This window comes from Dermacentor albipictus, chromosome 1, assembly GCF_038994185.2.
Source record: "Dermacentor albipictus isolate Rhodes 1998 colony chromosome 1, USDA_Dalb.pri_finalv2, whole genome shotgun sequence".
NCBI classification, from domain to species: Eukaryota; Metazoa; Arthropoda; class Arachnida; order Ixodida; family Ixodidae; genus Dermacentor; species Dermacentor albipictus.
This window is the reverse complement of record NC_091821.1, coordinates 209,682,703-209,704,829: the sequence shown is the minus strand read 5'-3', so window position 1 is coordinate 209,704,829 and position 22,127 is coordinate 209,682,703. Positions and strand designations below refer to the sequence as shown.

At 47.2% G+C, this 22,127-nt stretch overlaps 1 protein-coding gene across 2 annotated transcripts; it reads left to right on the top strand.

Annotated features, from left to right (window-relative positions):
* Positions 1 to 900: 900 nt before the first annotated feature.
* Positions 901 to 21,347, top strand: LOC135906686 (uncharacterized). Of its 2 annotated transcripts, XM_065438239.1 has the most exons (6): positions 901 to 963; positions 1,632 to 2,017; positions 15,536 to 15,654; positions 19,490 to 19,558; positions 20,271 to 20,348; positions 21,117 to 21,347. In XM_065438239.1, the coding sequence occupies exons 1-6, from the start codon at positions 925 to 927 to the stop codon at positions 21,191 to 21,193; spliced, it is 768 nt and encodes a 255-aa protein (XP_065294311.1). In that variant the 5' UTR covers positions 901 to 924; the 3' UTR covers positions 21,194 to 21,347. The 2 variants fall into 2 exon arrangements, with proteins under 2 accessions (XP_065294311.1, XP_065294312.1); XM_065438240.1 differs by lacking the exon at positions 20,271 to 20,348.
* Positions 21,348 to 22,127: the final 780 nt, after the last annotated feature.

Here is a 22,127-nt window from a genome sequence, read left to right as displayed (position 1 = left end):
ATAAGCTGCTCCTAAAGTATCCAAAGTTTGCAATGAGCCGCGGTCCTGCGCCCTGTGAACACGAAATTTGTCTCAAAACCGGGCTCTAGTGGAAACGCATGACTGCATTTGACTTGCACAAGATGAGCGTCGGCAATTTTATTTGTGGCGGGCTCGTATCTATTTCTCACGCCTATACATGTACGCGGGTATACGCAGGGTCTAAAGTGTACTGTATGGAGGAATCCACAGTACCTCCATCAAATTGCCCAGCGCGTTTGCTCAACGGTTATGTCGTTCTTCTGCCGAGCACTAGGTCGCGAGTTCGACTTCCGGCCGCGGCAGCCGCATCCGGTGAGGGCGGAATGCAATACCGCTCATGTACCGCGTTTCGGGTGCACGTTAAAGAAAAAAAAAAAACTCTCAAAGGTTTTTAATTAAGCCGGAGCCCTTCAGCGCGGCGGCACTCATAGCTCGTGGTTCGGGCGAACACAGAGTGTGCTGCTGCCCGTCCGTTGAAAATAAAATGCTTGCCCTCCGCAACTCCCTCAACCAGCTTGACGGAATACCTTTCTCGTTGAGCCAGACCATATATAGAACCGTGGCCTCGCACATCACAGCTGCAGAAGGCCACAAAAGCGCTAGCTGCTGCCATTTCTGAAGGGTATACCGCACGGAGTGACCGTCTGTAATACAGAGCAGAGAACTCTCTCTCAAGCAAGGCATTATATACCCTATAGAAATTATATTTCCCTCAGGCTATACAGCACTTAATTTATAAGCTGTTGTCAGAAACGTTATCGCTGACGTCCCAAAGCTTAAGAACACGCGTGATAATTACCGTTTATCTGTCCACGATATTTCTCCGTACTTTCGTCCCGGGAATTTTTAATCATGCGCACCGGCAAGTGAACTGAGAAAGAGAAGGTGGAGGTTATTGCAGTCATGTCGCTGGAAAAGCTATCGCACTCAAACAAGCCAAACGTAAGACCTGCAAACCTTTATTTTCGTCGGTCCTTAGGAAAAATATGCTGGCCAAAATTTCGTTCGAGTAATCGCCTTCCCTCTAACGTTCTGAATTGCTTACAGTTCAAGATACATTGCCTCGCGAAGCGTTCGTACTGCCAGCTGGAAGCTTAAGTTGGCGAGACTGCTTTTACAGCGGTCGACAACTTATTTTTTTTCCACTTCTACCTTATAAGAAACCAGATGTAGCTGTTTCGCTGTAATATTCCTGGCATACAAACGCGCTGGTTCGCAATATAGGACTTAGCATGTTCATGTCGTCGACCTGAGCTGCACGACCTCTGCAAGACCCCGTCATTATCAGCGAGAGACCATTGTTAATCCACAGCTCGCACCTTCGATCATTTGCCTAATATAACCCTCGGTTCGTCGCCTGTGCTAATCTTCATTACCTTTTTTCACGCGTTCCTGCTATATTCCACATCAGGAGTGGAATTGGCACAACAGTGTAGCTGCTGCCGTCGTGGTAAACCGACTGTCATTGGTGAAATTACGAGAATAACGCTGGCGTGCGCGTAGGATTCTGGTGCTTCCCAAAACCACCTCCAGTGGTTGTTGGCGCATACTAATAAGTGCGTGCTGCGGAATCGTATGCAAGCCGGCAGCAAAAGCGCATTTGTCGCCAGGTACCTGGAAATGAGGAGCGCCGAGAAAGCCTCGGCAGCGACGCAAGCTCGGATGAAGAGCAACCAGATGGGGCTAAGTCGATGGCCACCCCGGAGACAAAGTCACCTGCCTCGGTGGCCGGGGACGTCGTGACTCCCGAGCGCTCCTCGAGTCCAGAGCACGTCACAACTCCCGAGAGCGTCAAGTATCCCGAGATTGTCGAGAAAGCCCGAGGTGCTGGGGCAGCCCGAGGTGCTCGAACATCCAGAGGTGCGGCGGCTGTCGACAACCTTGAAGTGGTCCAGGGCATCGAAGCTGCCGAAGGGATCGAGTTTGCCGAAGCAGGTCGAACCCACAAGTTTTACAGGGCCATGGACTCCATCGTGGTGGCCAAGCACGACAAACCGTGAGCCCCAAACCTCAGTGCTTGCTGACCTAACGCTACGGCTGTGATTTGCTAGGTTCATATAATTTGATCTTCCTGAGGCCCATGTCCGTCAGCGTGAGCATTCAACCAGAAGCAATAATAAAAATAAAGTTGGAAGGCGATTCAATCTTCAGCTGAAGTCGATCAAAGACAACGTCTCCCTGGTCGAGTCGGGGTGAGAATGGGGTGGAGTCACTGCGCGCGGCACCCTATCGTGTCACTCAACGCGCGAAGGCAGTTGGGAAGAGCGTCGGACAGCTTAATTTTTGTGCCTGCAATGTCTTCGGGGATCGGTCCACATTTTTGGAGAGAGATCGTTGGTATTCTATAACTAGTAAACTTCAAGCGCGAATGAAAATCAGTGACAACCGGACAACTTTATTTTGAAATGGCGTGGTTATATACACGCCGAGAAAAAAAACATAATCACAAAATGCAAACAAATTGGGGAGATTGGCACCAAAAAATAATGGCCCCCACCACACTACGGTACGGCACGTGCAGGGCTATAAGTTCAGGAACGCTATCTCCTTTCCAATATGGTGGGTGTGGACACCGTACTGACGCACCAATCCTGTGCCTCCTGAATTCTCTGTACCTCTACTAACTACTGAGTACAGGGGTACTTTTATTTGCGGAAGATAGTGCACTTGTCGAAGCCTTGTTTTTAGAGTGCACTATCTTCCTGATCGACCCACGAGAAATGCTAGAAACCCAGAGACACGATACCGAAAAGTAGGGGTAACCTGCTTGCATGCACAGATATATATATATATATATATATATATATATATATATATATATATATATATATATATATATATATATATATATATATATATATATATATATATATATATATATATATATATATATATGTCAATGAGAAGAAAGGGGGTTAACCGAGGGGCCCGATGTTTATTAGTCATATCATAAGAAGCCAACAGACACTGACACCAAGGACAACATAGGGGAAATTACTTGTGCTTAATAAGTGAAGTAATGAAACGATACATAATAGAAATTAAAGTGGATGAAAAAACAACTTGCCGCAGGTGGGAACCGAACCCACGTTCCCACGTTCTCGTGACGCCTGCGGCATGAAGGACGTTCTACGTCCGCCGCCAAGGTCTGTGAGTGGCGGCGCTGGCTAACAATCCCAGGGTTCTACTAGGACACATAAATACCCAAGAAAGTGGATGGGAAAACAGCGCCGCGGTAGCTCAATTGGTAGAGCATCGCACGCGAAATGCGAAGGTTGTGGGTTCGGTTCCCACCTGCGGTGAGTTGTTTTATCATCCACTTTAATTTCTATTATGTATCGTTTCATTACTTCACTTATTAAGCACAAGTAATTTCCCCTATGTTGTCCTTGGTGTCAGTGTCTGTTGGCTTCTTATGATATGACTATATATATAAATATATATATATATATATATATATTAGTCATATGATGAGAAGCCAACAAACACTGACACCAAGTACAACATAGGGGAAATTGCATGTGCTTAATAAATGAAATAATGTAATGATAAATTATTGGAAATTAAAGTGGATGAAAAAACAACTTGCCGCAGGTGGGAACCGAACCCACAACCTTCGCATGTCGCGTGCGATGCTCTACCAATTGAGCTACCGCGGCGGCGTTTCCCCATCCACTTTATTGGGTATTTATGTGTACTAGTAGAACCCTGGGAGTGTTAGCCAGCGCCCCCACTCACAGACCTTGGCGGCGGACGTGGAACGTCTTTTTTGCCGCAGGCGTCACGAGAACGTGATCTTTTCGGGTGAAGGCAACTGGTCAATAAACCCACATATGCTACCTGAAGGCATCAATGTTGCCGGATTCGAGACCCTCGTTATGTAATAAACGAGAAGAAAGGGGGTTAACCGAGGGACCCGATAATTATTAGTCATATAATGAGAAGCCAACAAACACTGACACCAAGTACAACATAGGGGAAATTGCATGTGCTTAATAAATGAAATAATGTAATGATAAATTAATGGAAATTAAAGTGGGTGAAAAAACAACTTGCCGCAGGTGGGAACCGAACTCACAACAAGACCAACAACCAACCAACAACACAAAGTGGATGTTTTTTCATCCACTTTAATTTCCATTAATTTATCATTACATTATTTCATTTATTAAGCACATGCAATTTCCCCTATGTTGTACTTGGTGTCAGTGTCTGTTGGCTTCTCATTATATGACTAATAATTATCGGGTCCCTCGGTTAACCCCCTTTCTTCTCGTTTATTACATAACGAGGGTCTCGAATCCGGCAACATTGATGCCTTCAGGTAGCATATGTGGGTTTATTGACCAGTTGCCTTCACCCGAAAAGATCACGTTCTCGTGACGCCTGCGGCAAAAAAGACGTTCCACGTCCGCCGCCAAGGTCTGTGAGTGGGGGCGCTGGCTAACACTCCCAGGGTTCTACTAGTACACATAAATACCCAATAAAGTGGATGGGGAAACGCCGCCGCGGTAGCTCAATTGGTAGAGCATCGCACGCGACATGCGAAGGTTGTGGGTTCGGTTTCCACCTGCGGCAAGTTGTTTTTTCATCCACTTTAATTTCCATTAATTTATCATTACATTATTTCATTTATTAAGCACATGCAATTTCCCCTATGTTGTACTTGGTGTCAGTGTTTGTTGGCTTCTCATTATATGACTAATAATTATCGGGTCCCTCGGTTAACCCCCTTTCTTCTCGTTTATATATATATATATATATATATATATATATATGTATATATATAATCATGACGACATAAAGCCAACAGGCAATGAAGCCAAGGAAAGCATCGGGCAAATGAACTGGGATAGAAACTGAAGTAGAAAATAATAAATAAAAGAGAAATGAAAGTAGTGGACGAAACGATAATGTGTCACCGGTGTATAGTGAATTATAGAGTGAATTATGAACTCGAGAATTAAAAGTATGGACTGCTGAAACCGCCATCTGATTACGAGGCACGCCAGCGCGCCTCTGGATTGGATTTGACCACCTGGGGTTCTTTAACGTGCCCCTATGCACGGTACACGGGCCGCCGCGGCCGCGATTCGATCTCGCAACCTCGTGCTTAGCAGCGCAACACCATAGCCGCTAAGCCACCATTGCGGGTACGGGCGTGTGTGTGTGTGTTGGTGCCGGGTATCTTTAGACCGTGCAGATATATATTTTTTTAATTGCCTATGGCAGATAGCACACTTCTGATTCATGAGCTGGATGAATTACATGAAGAGGCGGGCATTACTTCTACTAGAAAGTAATACAAGTAATCAACTGATTAAAAATAATTAGTTAAGATTTTATCGAATTAATTAACGCCATATATTTGAATTTACGCATTATAGACGGTGAGTATGCAAGGCAAATTGACGTAGAGCCAATTATGAGGATGACACTCGTTTCGATGTAAATGTGGCGTCAAACTTGCGGTAAAAATGCACTGTTGTCCTACTTACCTTTTTAGGGAAACGCCGTTTTGTGCACTGAAGTACCATAGTAACTTGAACGCCAATGTGTTTCATCACACATGAAAATTAATATCTCGAAGGGTCATGGTGTCACACTGAGAATTCGATCGAAGTGAATACGCCTAGCGTTGTTGTTGCTGTCGTTGTTGTTGAAACGTGTATTGAAATAATATAAACTAGTTTGCGCCACCAAAGACCAGATTCGTAAAGGAGGGGGGGGGGGGGTGCAAAGAAGAAGACCGGTTCAAATGCGGTTGACCAATTTCAAGTCGCTTATGAAAAGAAGTGATTGCAATTTGAGGCGCCGTCTATCGGTGGGCCAGTGGGAAGGCGCCAGGCGTCTAAATCCTGAGGCCTCAGCGTAGGGGAATCGCCCTTTTGCGGTGCTCCGCGAGAGCCGTGCGGCCCCAGAGGATACGCTGCTGATCCGACAGCTGGTTCCCAGGTCAGGAGCGGCAAGTGGCTGACTAGAAAGTCTGAAGGCACATCCTGGCGGAGCGAACTGGTGCGACTGCTGTGTCCGTGACAATGCGTCGCAGGCGCGTGGCTTCAGCATGGGAGAACCTCCCCGGGAGAGGCGTAGGATTCTCCGATAGAAGGTTCAAGAGCGCGGCCCTTCCAGCTGCCTCCGCCATGGACTGTGTCCGGGTCGATGCGGCCGTCAAGCACTTCTGCTCGAGTCGCTGAGGGGCAGGAAAGAACTTACCTAGCCTGAAAGTCGGCCATTCGGCTGCCAGCGACCCCAGTGTGGCCTGCAGTCCTTGCGAGGCGGACAGTGCTGCCAGCCGGAAGGCTATTCGCATCGGTCGGTGTATGTAGTATACAGCGCCGTTCTGCGAGTCCTCCCGGGCACAGGCCTTTACGGAGTCCTGCGAGTCCATGTAGATAGTGTGCTGAGCGAAGACAGCAAAATAAGGCTTGAGGGCGGCATCGCATGCAGTGGATATCGCAGTTCCTCCGTTACTGGGCCGTTATAGGCTGTGTGGTAGGAAGAGTAGGCCTTGGCGGTGCGTGGGCAGTAGTACGCTACGGCTGAAGCTTGGTCAGTGAGGGCAGCATACGTGAACACAGAGGAGCGTCACAAACCTCTATCTCATGCCGCCTTCCGTAAGACAAGTGGTTTTACGTAAGGGTTGGCGTTCATGGTCAGCGTTCCCGTTTCAGAGAATAGGTGCAAAGTCCCTGGTAAGAGGACATTTCCCACGGAACAGAGAAAGAGGGCATTGAGCGGACTGGCAGATGAAGAAGCGTGAGGATACTGCTACCGGGCGTCGTGGCTCTTAGAACTGATGTGAATGCCTGGAAGCCTCGGCTGTTGCCTCTATCGAATTCATCTGCGCCATTTGGGCGATGCGGTGTAAGGGTGTGAATCACGGCAGGCCAGTGACAACCCTGATGGCTTCATGCTTGAGTAATTAGAGTTTTTCGTTGCTTTTGGGCCAGATTGCAGAAGTTATAGCCGTATACAGGACTTAGGATCAAAAGAGCAGTCACGGGACGACGGACACTCCTACCTTCCTCCGTTTTTGTACGCGATGTGGCGGATTAGGCGGAGTATGTGATGCCAGGTCCGAGTGATGTTGCGAAGCCGTGTCGTTGCACCACCATCTGCATCGATGTAGATGCCTATAACTCGAACACTGTATTGCTGAGATATTTGCTCGCCGTCGAAGGCGAAGGAAAATTGCGAGGCATAACGGGCTGCCTTTGTGCCCAGCACTACGAAGTTAGTTTTGTCAGCAGAAGTCGCAAGTCCTACTTCCTGTATTAATGTGGCAATATTGTCGAGCCCGACTTGAATGGCGTCGGACTGGTGGCCGTTGGAGCCCCCGTTAGTATTAATACGATAGGCCAGCGGAGGTAGTGACCTTCTAGCCTCTCCTAGTCCGCTGGGACGAATCGCTTCGTGAAGCCAACAACGCGTCTCCCTCGGACAGACTACCGGCGCCGCAAGGCGAGACACATTCGGTGGGCCGAGTATTGTTAGCTGGTTCGCTGTCGCCTTCACGGACCAATTGTAGCAAGAAAAGTCCCGGAAAAGGGTGCTCTATGGCATTCCCCCACGGAATCCGGTAATCGTCACGGTCGTTTGTCAGAAGCGGCAGCTAACTGCGGAGTCAGCTCAGGAACCAAGAGATGCCTGCTTGAGTCAAGCGTGACAACCCCTATCTACGAAGCCCCACTCCTTTTGGTGTGTTCAGTGAAACAAAAGTGCGGGAGTGAGTGTGTGAACTCTGACCCTCAAAGAGGGTCCTTCGACAGCTTTGGACGCTCCGAATGGACTAAGTTTGTACGGCAGTTTCCCTGGCCTAGGGATCTAGGGAGGATAGAGGGGGTTATAAACAGCCGTTGTCGGCTCCTCAGTGCTTCGTTTTCAGTCATGCTAGATTGATGAAATGTAACGTTCTCCACTCTTCATGTGGATATTGTGAGTAAATCCAGTACTCCTCGTTCTCGATGAGAACGCGTTCCTCCCTTCAACAACGTCCTCAGCGTGGATGAGACGGACGACGGCATGGGCCAGCTACTCCTTTTCACATGCCCGACCCCAACTCTCACAGTACAGTATATTGTGACGCCGTCCACATACACGCCAGGCGATAGCAGAATGGTGTCATGACCTTGTTGAACATAATTGCGAGTGGACTGCGCCTTGTGGCAGAGAGCGTTTGCCGCACGGTGACTTGAAATCCACCGTGTAACTGTGCTGTGGTTCAAGCGGCAATGTTGAGCCGTTTCTTGTGGAAAAGATTCAAACATTTAACTCGCTGCTCGGTTTTAAAGGCACTAAAGGCACTATGAAAATTTCCTTCAGCGCTTTTCGGCATGAATACCCCAGTGCACACTTTACTCCTAAGTTTCATGTCGATACAACTGATCATCATCATCATCATCATCGTCATCATCATCGTCATCATCGTTGTCGTCGTAACCACCACTACCCTGCTTACCATTACCCTGCTTATCTTTCACAGTGCATACATATAATTCGTGGTAAACGTTTTAGTCGCCGGTAAGCATGCTGAAGAGCTCCAGTCAGCACAAATTTGGCTGTTAGGTAAGCCCTGGTTGCGGAAATAAATTTGGAGCCCCGTACTCCGGAGTCTCTCGTATGCCCATGAATTGTGTTGGTAAGTTTAACCCTATAATTAAGGCAAAAAGCCCAGTGTCTCATCAGTCAGTCGACCTTCAAAGTCCTCGAGCGAAAACGTGTCGACGACAAGAAAGCTACAAAAAGGCTACGAACCCTCGACTTTTGGTGGGAGTCGAACCGACGACCTTTTGTGGTAATGAATGTGAAGGTAATCCAGGCACAGTTAATTAGGATATACTTAAGGTACTCGAACTCACGACCTTTGGCCGGAGTCGAAACCACCACCTTTGGTGGTAATTAAGGCAAAGTTCATGCAGGCGAAGCTAATTAAGATATAGGTAATTAAGGTACTCGAACCCAGGATCTTTGGTGGGAATAGTACGCACGAGCTTTGGTGTTAATGAAGGCGAAGTTAATTAAGGCACAGATAATTGAGATATAGTTAAGTAAGGCATTCGAACCTACGACCTTAGGTGGGAGTCGAACCATCAACCTTTGAAATTAGGAGGGATGACTAAGCGAAGTACACTAAGCGAACTAAGAGTATGAGTAAGCGAATTAAGAGGGATAACTTAGCGAAATAGACTACGCGAATTGGGGTGGATGTGTACGTCATGTGTCCGTCTTTAATGCATGGGCACTTTAGCGTTCGCCTTCAAGTCGTCTTGGGGCTAACAAAGAGACCCTGTGAACTTTTTATAGTTAGGCACGTTAAAAATAAATGTTTTGAGCGGCTCACAATGACATGTCAAAAGTATACCGCTGTTCTTATTCGTCTGCGACGTATACTCATGTCCCTTAAACACCCTCTCCCTCCCTTTTCTTTCTTTTTTTTTCAGGAAAAGAAAGCCATTCTTTAGTTATGCAAAACAACGAGCAGATGGTGCCGTGCATCATAAAAATTTTGCAACTTATTGCGAGATATTAAGGACTATTTTTGTGCGTGCACGCACGAGTGCTGTTGATGATGATCGTTATTGGCATCCCCTTTGAAACGTAGCGCCGACAAATCGTCAGACAGACTGCTTGATCTAATCACGTTTTACTATGCCTATCGCATTTTAGCGTTCTGCCTATCTCTCCTTAATAGCTTCTTCCTACCTAACGTTACAACACTGTCCCACGCGTAACGAAGGGAAGTCACGTTAGTGGGCTCCTCCGCACAAACGATGTTACTGCAGAGAAGACACCTTTTACGCAACTCAGAGATGAACTAAGAACGGTGCCTCGTGGCCATAGACACGTTTTCAGATGCTTCGCAAGTACTGTATACGAGATGCCCGCATCTGAAATCTACATTGTAAGAGGTAATACGAATGGTCAGGAAATAGACCTGTAGAGCTGTATGACACCACGTCCACTGCAAACTAGTAACATCACAGCTAGCATGCTACGAAGCAGTGTACCCATAAGTTGAATATTTGTTACCGATATATACGATGTAGTTAACGTAATTCAAAAGCTGTCGATGTCTGAACAGCAAGCATGTGGCCTTTGACTTCCTTAATTTTTGCTTGCGTAAGTTTCGTGGTTGTTCGGGATCCCTATGCCGCCCTCGCCCGAGTGTTTCTTAACTAACTTTACGAAACACGGAATATCTTCAGACTAGGAGGAAGGAAGCGGTGACGACGATAAGCTTTGCGGGAAACCTCAAAGTGAGTAAGGTTTTCAAGAGGTCATTTATTCCTGTATGACCCAAACAGAGTTACCCGTGCGCTCCTCTTATACCGTATACAGTATAAATTATCAGTATACTGTATACAAAATCGGGATGATTTTAAGAAATATTACATTCAATGAAGAGATTTCGATTCCTTCGCACATACTCATACAGCCTAACGCGTTGAAAACCTTGAACCAACGAAATTAACTCAGCGTCTCGATTTAACGAAGTACTGTGGGAAAATATGAGTAAAGAAATGGGTCACAGAAAGCATATTGCGTTCAAAATCCATCGAAACTCATTCATGTATTGTTACAAAAATACAGTATCATTCTATTTTGATGTGAACCATTTGTCTACTATTGTGGCGTCCAAAACTGCTCGTTTTGGACGCCATTGACCAATGTCACAAGGGCGGGAGATGATTCATGTTGGTATTGGTTTTTTACAGGAAGGCAACGATAAACAAAGATAAATGGTGAGGCCGATTTACACGAACTTTACACATGTATTAACAGAACGTAAATAAAGGCAGTGATACACAAGAAAAAAATATGGCAGAACCCATCGCACGATGACTGTCGATGGTAGTGCGTTTAGCATGTAATCAATATAGCCGCACAACGTATTGCCACCATCGAAATGATTTATGTATGAGGCATGTACTGCCGCGGGATTTCTCTTTCGCGCTTCTCTAATAATACTCAGCGCCATCTACAGGCGCCGCCGCGAAGCCTGCGCGTGGCCTCCGAAATGCATGGCTTGCCGGAGCGTGCGAATGCTGAGAAACGCGTCATGCGGCAACCGGGCTCCTCTCTCGCGCTTCTTTCTGGACACGTTGCGCAATCTAGTGGCACTGCCGAGAAATTCGCGCATGGCCTCCGAGACGAGGAGCGTGGCACGCCGGTGCGTGCTAACGCTGAGAACTGTTCCCTCGCTTGCTGCACACTCTGTGACACTCTTGCGACCGGGGCTCCGAAGATGTGTGGTGTCCATTCAGCGTGGCGGAGTAAGGGAACGTGGTACTGGGCCCGATATCCAAGACGTTCAAAACACACACGTTTACATTACATTATGTACAAGAGTTCGGCAAGAATGACAGAAGATCAGTTCTTGATCAAGTTCCAGCTGCCGCTCTCTCTCCAAGCGTCCGTACGCCCTTTTAAACTACCCGTTGTCATTGTCCAGTCATCTTCCATTAATCCGGCGTCAGGAGACAGATGACACCAGGTCCAAAGAATCCGGAGGCTGGTAGCCCTTTCCCTCCGAAGAGAGCTTTATCCCAAACACACACACGTCAGTGGACACGAACAGGGGAGGAGGCAGAATCACAGCGACCCCGTCTCCGGCGCGGACGCACCAATTTTGGCGGATGACAGGTAATGGGAATGAATGTCTCCTCCTGGCACAGCCACTCCTGGTCGAACCCCTCCCGGCAGAGCCGAATTGAAGGCCATGAATCGTCACGGTCAGGGATGGCTCGGACGGGGTCATCGGCTCGTTCAACATTATCGCGTTCTCCGTCAGCAACTGTTTTCGCGGGGTAATCGGCCGATCACAACAGCACATATTCAGTGACTCATGTTGGCTAGAGGTTCGTTGAAGGGCGGCACATACCCAGTGCATTTGCGGCGCGGCCTGCTAATGCGTCGGGTTGCTGCCCTTGAGAAACCCTCGTGACGTCAGTTCGATTCCGCTCAGCATCGGAGAAATATAAGGGGTCTTTTTCGTCATTGTAGAGAGGCACATTCCCAGTGACACATGCCTACAGTAGCATACAACTTAAAGAAAAAAAAAACAGCAGTTGGCAACCGAGGTGCACAGACCGCGCGGCGTTGTGTAAGTCTGCTAGCCAATCACAGAAGCAAACAAAGTCGTTGTCATGCAACTTTTTCAAAATGGCGCCGTACTTGATACCTCCAGAGCGTCTGCTGTTCTTGAAGAGTCTTTTCATTGGCGGAAGAGATGAATTGTGCAACAGACACGGACAAAGTGCATAGAGTCTGAGCATTTCACTCTTCAAAAGTCCGCGGTACAATTCATTTCACTGCTGAGCCCGTTTTACTCACGAAACTTCAATGCCAACTGAAGTGAAACTTGACAGTAAATAGTTGCAGCGAAGCAAGCGTTTTATTTCAGTTCAATAAAGAAGTAGTCTTTCTTCGTTCCACTATAATATACGAATGAAAACGTATAAAATTACGCGCCTATAATTTTATTTTTGTGGTTACCGCCTTATTTAGGTAACAGAGAAAGTTTGAAGTACGAACTATTTGCAGGCTCGCGGAGGAACAGCGGCTCCGAATTGGCGTCGAAGAGGTTTATTGAAGAGCGCCGCACACTTACTGGCAATACCCATTGACCCAAGTTGGCATCAGCGAGGTTCATTGAATACCAGTACAGACAGAGGGGCACACACTCAGCGCTTCAAATCCACGTCAAATAGTTTCTTCTAACAGCGATACCTACCCAGTCTCGCATCTACAGTCACCCATATCCGCGTGAAAGAGGTTCGTTGAAGAGCGCTACGTGAGCGCACATTACCACATACTGAGTGACCCAGGTTGGTCCGAGTGTTGGATTCGAGCTCTGTTCCCTCGGAACAGCAGCCCGATGCGCTACCCATTCGACCACTGAACCAGATAGGCGAGAAAACGGTTAGATAGAAACATACATATATACAAACATAGCACCCGAAATGCGCGTGAAGTACGCTGGAAATGTTAACGCATTGAAACAAGAGTACAACGTACACAACAATGGTCAAGACATAACTCATAATTTGCAAAGCGGCTATAATTCAGTAGAATTATCCAGGTCACAGAAAAAGTAGCACAGACACTGTAGGACTAGCGCAGACATAGGCGGCAACAGTCGACGCTACACCAGCGTCCAGCGCGATGCATTCAGACAGGCAACGGCTGGATGCGCATACGGTACTCGACAGCTATAAACTTGTGGACGGCGCTGGAGAGGCTGAGTGGGCGGGGGTTGGGCACACTTACTGCGTCTGGTATCTGCAGGCTACGGTGAGTGGTTCCAGGTGGTGTCTCTGCCGAGGTGGGTGTCTTCACCAACTTTGGGCCAGGAACTCGGCTAGCGGCTACTGCCACACCCTGGACACCATCTTTTTTCGTTTCCATGGCCTTGCCACACTGGTCATCGTCTTCAGAATCATTTCTTGCACGTGGTTTCTCCCGTGCTGCTCCGCCACGTAGCAGGAACTTCATTTGCAGTCGGGGCTGTCTTCGTTTTAATGCGATTAGAATTCTTAGGATACTTCACACCCTTTCCGGTATCTACTATGTACGGATCTAACCGCTTTCCTCTCACGCCAGCTTGTGTCAGTGGGTATGTGCCACTGGTATGTGCCGCTATATGCTATGAACTTCTGTGACGCCGACTTGGGTCACTGGGAATCTGTCGTTCTTCAATGAAGGAGAACCCCATAGAGGATCCCGGCTGCAGCACACGCTTCATACATGACGCGTTTGGGCGGTGGAGCTACGGTGTGTCGCTACCTTGATTCAATGCCAATCGCATTAACGTCAATATTCATTCTGAGATTATTTATGTCAGAATTTTGAGCGCCGCTATTGGCTTACTTCATGCAATTTCCGGGTCTCTCTCTCTCTCTCTCTCTCTCTCTCTCTCTCTCTCTCTCTATATATATATATATATATATATATATATATATATATATGTGTGTGTGTGTGTGTGTGTGTGCGTGCGTGCGTGTGTGTGTGTGTGTGTGTGTGTGTGTGTGTGTGTGTGTGTGTGTGTGTGTGTGTGTGTGTGTGTGTGTTTATCTACCCGCCGTGGTTACTCAGTGGCTATGCTGTTGGGCTGCTGAGCGCGAGGTCGCGGGATCGAATCCCGGCCACGGCGGCCGCATTTAGATGGGGGCGAAATGCGAAAACGCCCGTGTGCTTATAGGTTTAGGTGCACGTTAAAGAACCCCAGGTGGTCGAAATTTCCGGAGTCCTCCACTACGGCGTGCCTCATAATCAGAAAGTGGTTTTGGCACGTAAAACCCCATAATTTTTCTTGTGCTTATCTATCTATGTATCTAACCGTTTTCTCGTCTAACTGCGTCACTGGGTAGTCCGTGGTCGAATGGGTAGCGCATCGGGCTGCTTTGCCGAGGGAACAGGGTTCGAAACCAACCGTCAGACCAACTTGGGTCACCGGGTATGTGCGACTAGGTGTGTGCCGCTCTTCAGTGAACGTCTTTCAAGCCAACTTGGGTAACTATGTTATGTGCCACTGGGAATGCGTCGCTCTACAATGATGAAAAAGATTCCTTAAATTTCTCCGATGCTGAGATGAATCGATGTCACGTCACAAGGATTCCTTTAGGACGACAGCAAACTGGCGCATTAGCAGGCTGCGCCACAATTGCACTAGGCATATGCCGCTTAACAAGGAACGTCTTTCATGCCAACGCTTTAGCAAGCTGCGCCACGAATGCACTGGGTATCTGGCGCTCTTCAATGAACCTCTCGCCAACATGAGTCACGGAGTATGTGCCACTGTGTGTGCGGCAAGCGAGGAAACAATTGCCATCGTTCGCGGGCACCGACGCGCCTCGCTTCTCGTCTCGAATGCAACGCGTGGACTTCTCGGCAGTGCCACTAGGTGGCGCAGCGTGCCCACACATAAGTGCGAGGGAGGAGCTCGGTTGTCGCATGACGCGTTTCTCAGCGTTCACACGCACCGGTGGGCCATACATTTCGGAGGCCATGTACATGCTTCACGGCGGTGGCACTAGGTGGCGCCAAGGGTTCTTAGGGAAGCGCGAAAGAGGAGTCCCGCTGCAATATACACGCCTCATACATAGTTCGCTATATTGAATCAATGTTACAGCATCACCGTCGACAGTCATCATGGGATGGGTTCTGCCGCATTTATTTCTTTCCTTCTCTCTCCCTCTCTCTCTTGTGATTCATTCGCATTTCGCTTTCGCAAAACGCGCTCATTTGTTAGATGATAACAGCGCTACCACATGGCACGAAACAAGGAGAACACGGACACGGCTATGACGCTGACAAAAGCCCACGCATGGTAAACTTACACAGTTTCGCTCTCGAGTATAAGTATTGTGTTATTCGCATAATTGTTTTCGATTTAATGATGTTCTCGAGTAAACGAACTAACTATAGGGTCTCGTCGACTTTGTTAAATGGAGGATGAGTTGCAGTACTGCTGCGATGGTTTGCGACGGCCCTTCTGCTCTGCACTACGTAGGAGGCCTCGAGACAGCGAAGTCGTGGACACCGGCATGATGGCCTTCTGCGTGGCCGGCGGTGCAGCCCTCGTCCTCATGACCATCTGCACCGTCACCTTCGTCATCATCAAGATGATGCGTGAGCACACGCCCGCACGGCGCTCCACAGCTGTCGCACGCGCGACGTGCTGCGTATACTGTCGGTCGCGATGTGAAGGCTCTCAAGTAAGGCTTAACCACGCTGGATTACAGTGCTTCCACGCAGTTTACCTATGCTGGAAAATGTAACAGTTAAACATTATTTCGTTTAGTGTTCGCTTCCTCCACCCTTCGGTGTCGCTTTCCCTAGAGGCAAACGCAATAACTTTGACATCGCGGGCGGCGGTAGCAGCCATGCAGGGGTGTGAGAAAATTCAAAAACGTATTTCGCACGGGCTGATAACGGTTCGTGAACGGTCGAGGCCCGAGCACCATTGGTGGCTTCGTGAAAACAATGTGATAGCCGAGGCACCCATATTTTACTATCAAAGCACCATTATCTATACGAGCCTTTGCGACTCAGGCCGCGAAATTTCACAACAGAAACAATCACTCGTTGCAATGATTTTTATTAACTTTCCATTAAAGGAAAAGGGCTATTTCTGTACATGTGCGCGTTCATTAGAAAGGAAATTAAAACGAAGGTTATGGCGTAAAGACACATCGAAAAGGCACGTTCCCGAGCTGAATAACATGAAGAATCGGCTTTTTGGAGCTCCGCATAAATAGGGCACACCAAGAACGTGAAGGACGGCAGAGAGGCCTACTAACAGCACAGTGGCGCACACTGTGCCGGAAAAGAAAGAATGCGCAAAGCCTATCTGCGCATGCTCAGGGAAAGAGCACCTACCCTTCAAACATCGACACGCGCGGGCACTCGCGAACTGAGATAACGGCGTGGCAATTCCTCTTTGTTGAAGATAATCGAAGGTTGACTGATATATGTCTCGCCTCGACCATAAGACGCACTTCTTCATTACTGCGTGTGGATATAACTTTGGTGTCTGCAAACTAGGAGCACACTTGCAATCGCGTCAGTTCGTCGAATGGTTAGACAGTGTTCCACCGGTCCACTATCGTTTACGCTCCATTACGCGTGTCCGTGATTGACGGCTTCGTGCTGTCTACCCTTTGAGCATGTGCAAATATAGGTTTTGTGTCTTCCTTCTTTTGCGGCACTGTGCGGCCTCTCAGTTGATTGTCGGCGTTTGTGTTGTTCTACTTGTGTCTGTCTTTTGCACGCACGTCATTTCCGTACCATGAATCCCTGCCAACTTGTTCAGCTTTATGCTGTTCAAAGCCAAGTGAATTATTATCATTATATAAAAGAAGACGAAAAAGAAAGTAGCCCTATGCGCGCCTGAGTGCTTACCAACTAAAGCGCAGCTAATATCTGTTAAACCCGCCGTGTAGCACAGGTGATTCTTACGCTCCCTGCCCCACAAAGACAACGCCTTCGCGTAGAAAATCGTGACAGTTCAAACTGATCCACTTGTCAGGAGGATGGATTCTGCGGAGCTGTCAGGGTAACCTGCAGAGTAATTAATTATTCGTGTTTGGCTAATCACGCGCGCTGTGATTCGCGTCCATGTTTTTATGTGTTGCTTGCCCCTCCCCCACTCCTACCATCCCCTTCCTTAACTTGTTTGCTGCCATTGTAAAAATAATTTTCGCATTAATACATTCAACGACGGCGTGTTTTAGGCTATTTCGCTTCGTTTTCTTTTTGTCTTGTTTTTTTTAAGGAAAGTTTGCGTTGGAATGTTTATTCATCCTTAGATCACAAAATGAAATACGTACGACTTACGCGAGACACAAGTTTCGGCAGCGTTGCTGTACTGTTATCGTGCGATGCCATCTATATTATTATAATTATTTTATGGTAGCACTTTTTTTTTTTGCAAGCGGTTTATCTTCTCGACGCGCGCGCCAGGATGCGCGTGCGCATTTTCTGGTGCACTTCGCAAAAGTGCATTCCTACGTCTGCTTGTAGCTGTCATTTACTGTCCCGCTCTCTTTCCCCTTTTACGTAATATAAGTACAACGTCGCACGGCCTTTTATAACCGAATGCTTTAACCCAGTTCATCTTTGTGTTTTATAGGGTGGACCCGTAAGTAAATTCATAAACAGCCCGCTCTTGAACTTTTTTTTATATGTTCATCGATTTCGATGGAGATCACCCAATCGTTTTCTTTTTTACGTTTCTTTTCATGGCAGCAAAATTGTCTGGCAAGTATGATCTTTCATTTTTTTTCCTGCTTCCGTTCCAGTACACCTTTAGGCGCCGCTGCAAACGACTTTGAACACTACGATTAAACGTGTAACGCTTCCGGCTACCTTCGCCATACATTATTCTTTCACGAAGCGTGGATAATGTCGCGGGTCCTTAAACAGTAATCAATATTTTCATTGAAAGAACGAAACAAAAAACGTTAGCGTTTGCGGTATCATAGCAAGCGGAGCCTGACTCATGGGTGACGGTAGCCGTTGTCTGAAATTATTCTTCAGCCTTTTGAAGCGTCCATTAATTATTTCTGAGAAATGGGGCCGGAAGTACTCTGTAAAATGACGTGCGCTCTTTCTTCTTAATTTCAATCATGTTAGCATAACGTTTCGTCTTGATAGCTACCAAACCACCTACAATAATGAGTACTTCACTCCAGCATAGTTTTGGTTAAGCAGCATAGTTTTGGTTAAGCAGAATGAAAGTGCGGCAGCCTTCGAGCGGGAATCAGTTAAATCTGGACGAACAGCATTGCAGCAAATTCGAAATAATGGCATTGGGCAGTGGCTAAAGTGATGGGAGGGGGAGGGGAGGGCTCGTCAGGTCAACTGTAGCACTAGGCACCCATTCGACAAGCGCTGGAGGGGATTTTTTTTACCAGTAAGTTAACTCTAACATTCTAACTCTCTCATTTTTCTATTACCGATTTTATCGCGGTTAATCGGTTGATGTGGCCGGAGTGAACGTCAGCAAAATCCTTGTATTTTTCCTACGTGCTTCTATTCTTTGACCCACTCGCCGTGGTTGCTCAGTGGCTATGGTGTTGGGCTGCTGAGCACGAGGTCGCGAGTCGATATCGCGGCCACGGCGGCCGGATTTCGATGGGGGCGAAATGCAAAAACACCCGTGTAGTTAGATTTAGGCGCACGTTAAACAACCCCACGTGGTCCAAATTACCGGAGTCCCCCACATACGGTGTGCCTCATAATCAAATCGTGGTTTTGGCACGTAAAACCCAATAATTAAAGGAAAATTACACTACCGCGTGCCTTATAACAAGATCATGCTTTTGGCTCATAAAACCATAAATTGTTTAACGCCCGCTTTATCGAGGGGAAAGGGAGAGCAGATCTGCAGTACTTGCTTGTGGAACCAGTGGAACTGCAAACAGATTTTAAAAAAAAAGGGGGGGGGCGGTATAAGTGCTTTGTCAGGAGTGCCGTACGCTGTCGACTGAGTACGCGGATTCTTCTCTCACAAAGGAGTACCTGCACTTTATCAGTCGTCTGAAGCAGTGGATTCTGACACACCTTGAATAGCGTTGCAGACCTTGAGGCCATGATTCCGCTTGTCCGTTCTCCTTACAATATTGTGATAAAACGATTTCAACAACAACAACAACAACAACAACAACAACAACAACAACAACAACAACAACAACAACAACAACAACGTGTAATCAGCCAACGCTCTTAGCTTCACGATTTCTAGTATTTCTTGAACGATGCATATTAATATTACTTCGCGCCATACTTTCGAAGTGATTGTGAGTCGGCGAATTTAGTAGACGCACGTGTTTGTGATATTATACTTAATGTCGCGGGAACATGTTGACGTTGCACGCAGTATGAAGGTCCCAACTCGTGTTGCTTGTGAAATGCATGCCCCGGCTAATGACGCCGCGTCATTTTTTTTTTCTGCCGTTTTCAGAATCACTCGCCGTTTCTCGCGGAAACTACATCATTGCGCCGGCGAATTTCGCACAGCCGATAGCCAGAGGTGAGTTACGATGCTGGAGCAATACTGCAGTATACCATCGCAAACAACAAATGCACGAAAAGATGCTGGAACTCCGCTGCAGGCTTGTCTTCTTTTTCTTCTTCTTTTTTTTATCACGCTGCATATTAGAGTGATTGAATTTAATTGAGCAGCTTTATGCATAAACTGGTGAATCAGCTTATACCACTGGTTGCGCACGAACGAACGTATGCAAACGTTTCCGTTTGATCTGTTCGTATTATCTGCGGCGCTGCTTTACCTCGGTCGTTCTTCGTCCCCGTGCGCAGGACACTGCAAAAGTACACCCGCTGCCTTGGCGAACAATTTTCACGGTCTTAAGGCGCTGTACGACAAACTCAACGTCTCAAAAGGTGTAAAGGCCACCCGAGCCTGAATTTTGGAGTGAGAAAGATTGCGGGGAAGTGAGCAGACACCGGGAATCAAGACGCTGGTGTCCCCGTGGATATATCTTCAGGCTAATAAGGATAGAACGGAGGTTGGTAGAAAGGAAAGCAAAGAATTTGTCAGCTTAAGTATATGAGGAGGAATCATGTGGCCCGTTATATAATCGCCGTGGCGCCGCACCTGCCTCCACCCAGATGGACTCCGGTTTGTAAAGCAAGAACAGCAATTCTGCACACCTACAACTGCAGCAAAGGCGAAAACTCGCCTTGTTTGTTTCTTGCATTTCTATTTATTTATTCTTTTTCAGTTGGCGGGGAAGAAAGTTATGACGTCACGTTCGCCGAAGCCAGCGTGGACACCGCAGACTATGCGGACCTCTACACCAGTAGGCATTCTGTACCTACCGTGGGCCTTGCCTACCTGCGTACCACGTGCTTCAAATGAAAAAAAAAATTAAATGCAATCGTGGTTTCGCTCGAGGCACGTGCGCTTACTATTAAATCCTGACAATAGCATCAATCTCGAGATATCGTTCCCCAAGCTTACGAAGCAATAAATGTATTATTAATCAGTTATTATTTTACCGAATCGCCCCTCACACCCTCTCGTGCAGCGTGGCACAAAGCGAAGTGAAAGCGCCCGTGCATTTTGTGACAGAGTTTCAGGACGAATGACTTGCATGTGGTTCCGGTCTGAGATTTTGCACTAAGTGGGCATTGGCCAGCTAGCTTCCATTCCGCAATTGCGACATGTGTCCTAAATTTTTTTAGTATGCTCTAGTCTAAATAGCCATAAATGCAGTTTGAGTGTTCGAATTTACTAAGCGGTTATTACTGTACATTTCCTGAAGTCGACGGCCGCTAGAAAAACGTTTCTCAAATATAAAAGTGCGTTGTTATCTCTATCGCGCTAAAGCCGTTAAACGTTTTAACTCCTTCTATTTGAAACTCATTATGCTGGGTGCTACATCATATACTTGTGCGCTATATAGTACACTTCACGTAGCCATCATCTAGCGCAAATGTCATTTTCATTTGCGTGGCATTACTGCAGCTGCTGGAACAATTTCCTTGTTATGTCTGATTAGCATGCCGGTCACAAGTGGCGGAAGAAGGCCTGATATACCGCCTTATTTTTTTCGCTCTCTTTTCAGGCCAGAACACTTCCGAGGAAGCTCCGGAGACAACGCCTGAAAACAGACGATTGTCGAATGTATTGTCCTTGATTTGACGCAACCAGTTAGTTATCTAACATTTTCGGTGCTTTTATTGCTGAACTTTCAAACTGCTTCTTGGTTGACAGTATTTCGTCAGTATCTGCGCCTTTATACGTGATGTGTTATATTGGAGCTGCAGAAATAAGATTAGGAGTTTTGCATCCTTGACGCTGTTGCCTCCTTGGCCAATCATTACCATCCACGGTATATACGTTTAAAAAGCGCATTGAAATTGAAACACAGTTTTTTTTTTGAAATCATGTTTGCTTATATCTTCTTCCCTGGGGCACGATATCTGGGAGGCACGCGTCCACTTCTAAGCGCAATAACAATATGCGGCAATCAATTTTAACCGTGCTTTCTTTCATCGACATTCCACCTCCTATAGCCAAAGCACCGGTCACGGTGGTCGTGTGCGGCAGAACACTTATAGATAGTTCCCTGCCGCTGCGGATATCCCACGACAACAGCAGCTCTCTGAAAGCTCCAATAGGGACGTTTCCTTGCTCGCACTATTTCGCGTTGCCATTGCCGTGCCCGCTATTAAGTAACAATACTGCTAAAAGCAGACGAGCAAATAGATTGAATCTCATAGAGCCAGAATCGCGTCTACGTATTCGAACGATTTTGTGTATAGCTAAGGGTGTGCGCTGCGTTGCTCTCGCTATAGGGCTCACTGAAGCCCAGCGCGCACCAGAACTTGGTTTGTGGATAAAGCTAAGGCGACTTGAGAAAACGGAGGCCGCGTTGATTCTGTGAGTCACTGTGTGCAAGTGTACGCAGTAAACGAGTAAGCTAAAGCAGGCAGACTACGTGGTTGCAGCACTGCAAGTGTGCGGGGCAGCACTCACACACCTACGGTGTGTTTCACTCGTGAAGCCAAGTTACCTTATTTTACGTTATATGCATAAAAAGAACGAAAAAAAAAAGACTAGGCGAGAGCGTCAC

What these genes read in the sequence shown, in the direction of transcription:
- LOC135906686 (XM_065438239.1), top strand. Translation starts at nt 925, where the DNA reads ATGTCGCTGGAAAAGCTATCGCACTCAAACAAGCCAAAC. An exon ending in GTGGCCAAGCACGACAAACC is followed by an intron (nt 2,018 to 15,535) that starts GTGAGCCCCAAA and finishes TGCACTACGTAG; the next exon opens with GAGGCCTCGAGACAGCGAAG. An exon ending in CGTCATCATCAAGATGATGC is followed by an intron (nt 15,655 to 19,489) that starts GTGAGCACACGC and finishes TGCCGTTTTCAG; the next exon opens with AATCACTCGCCGTTTCTCGC.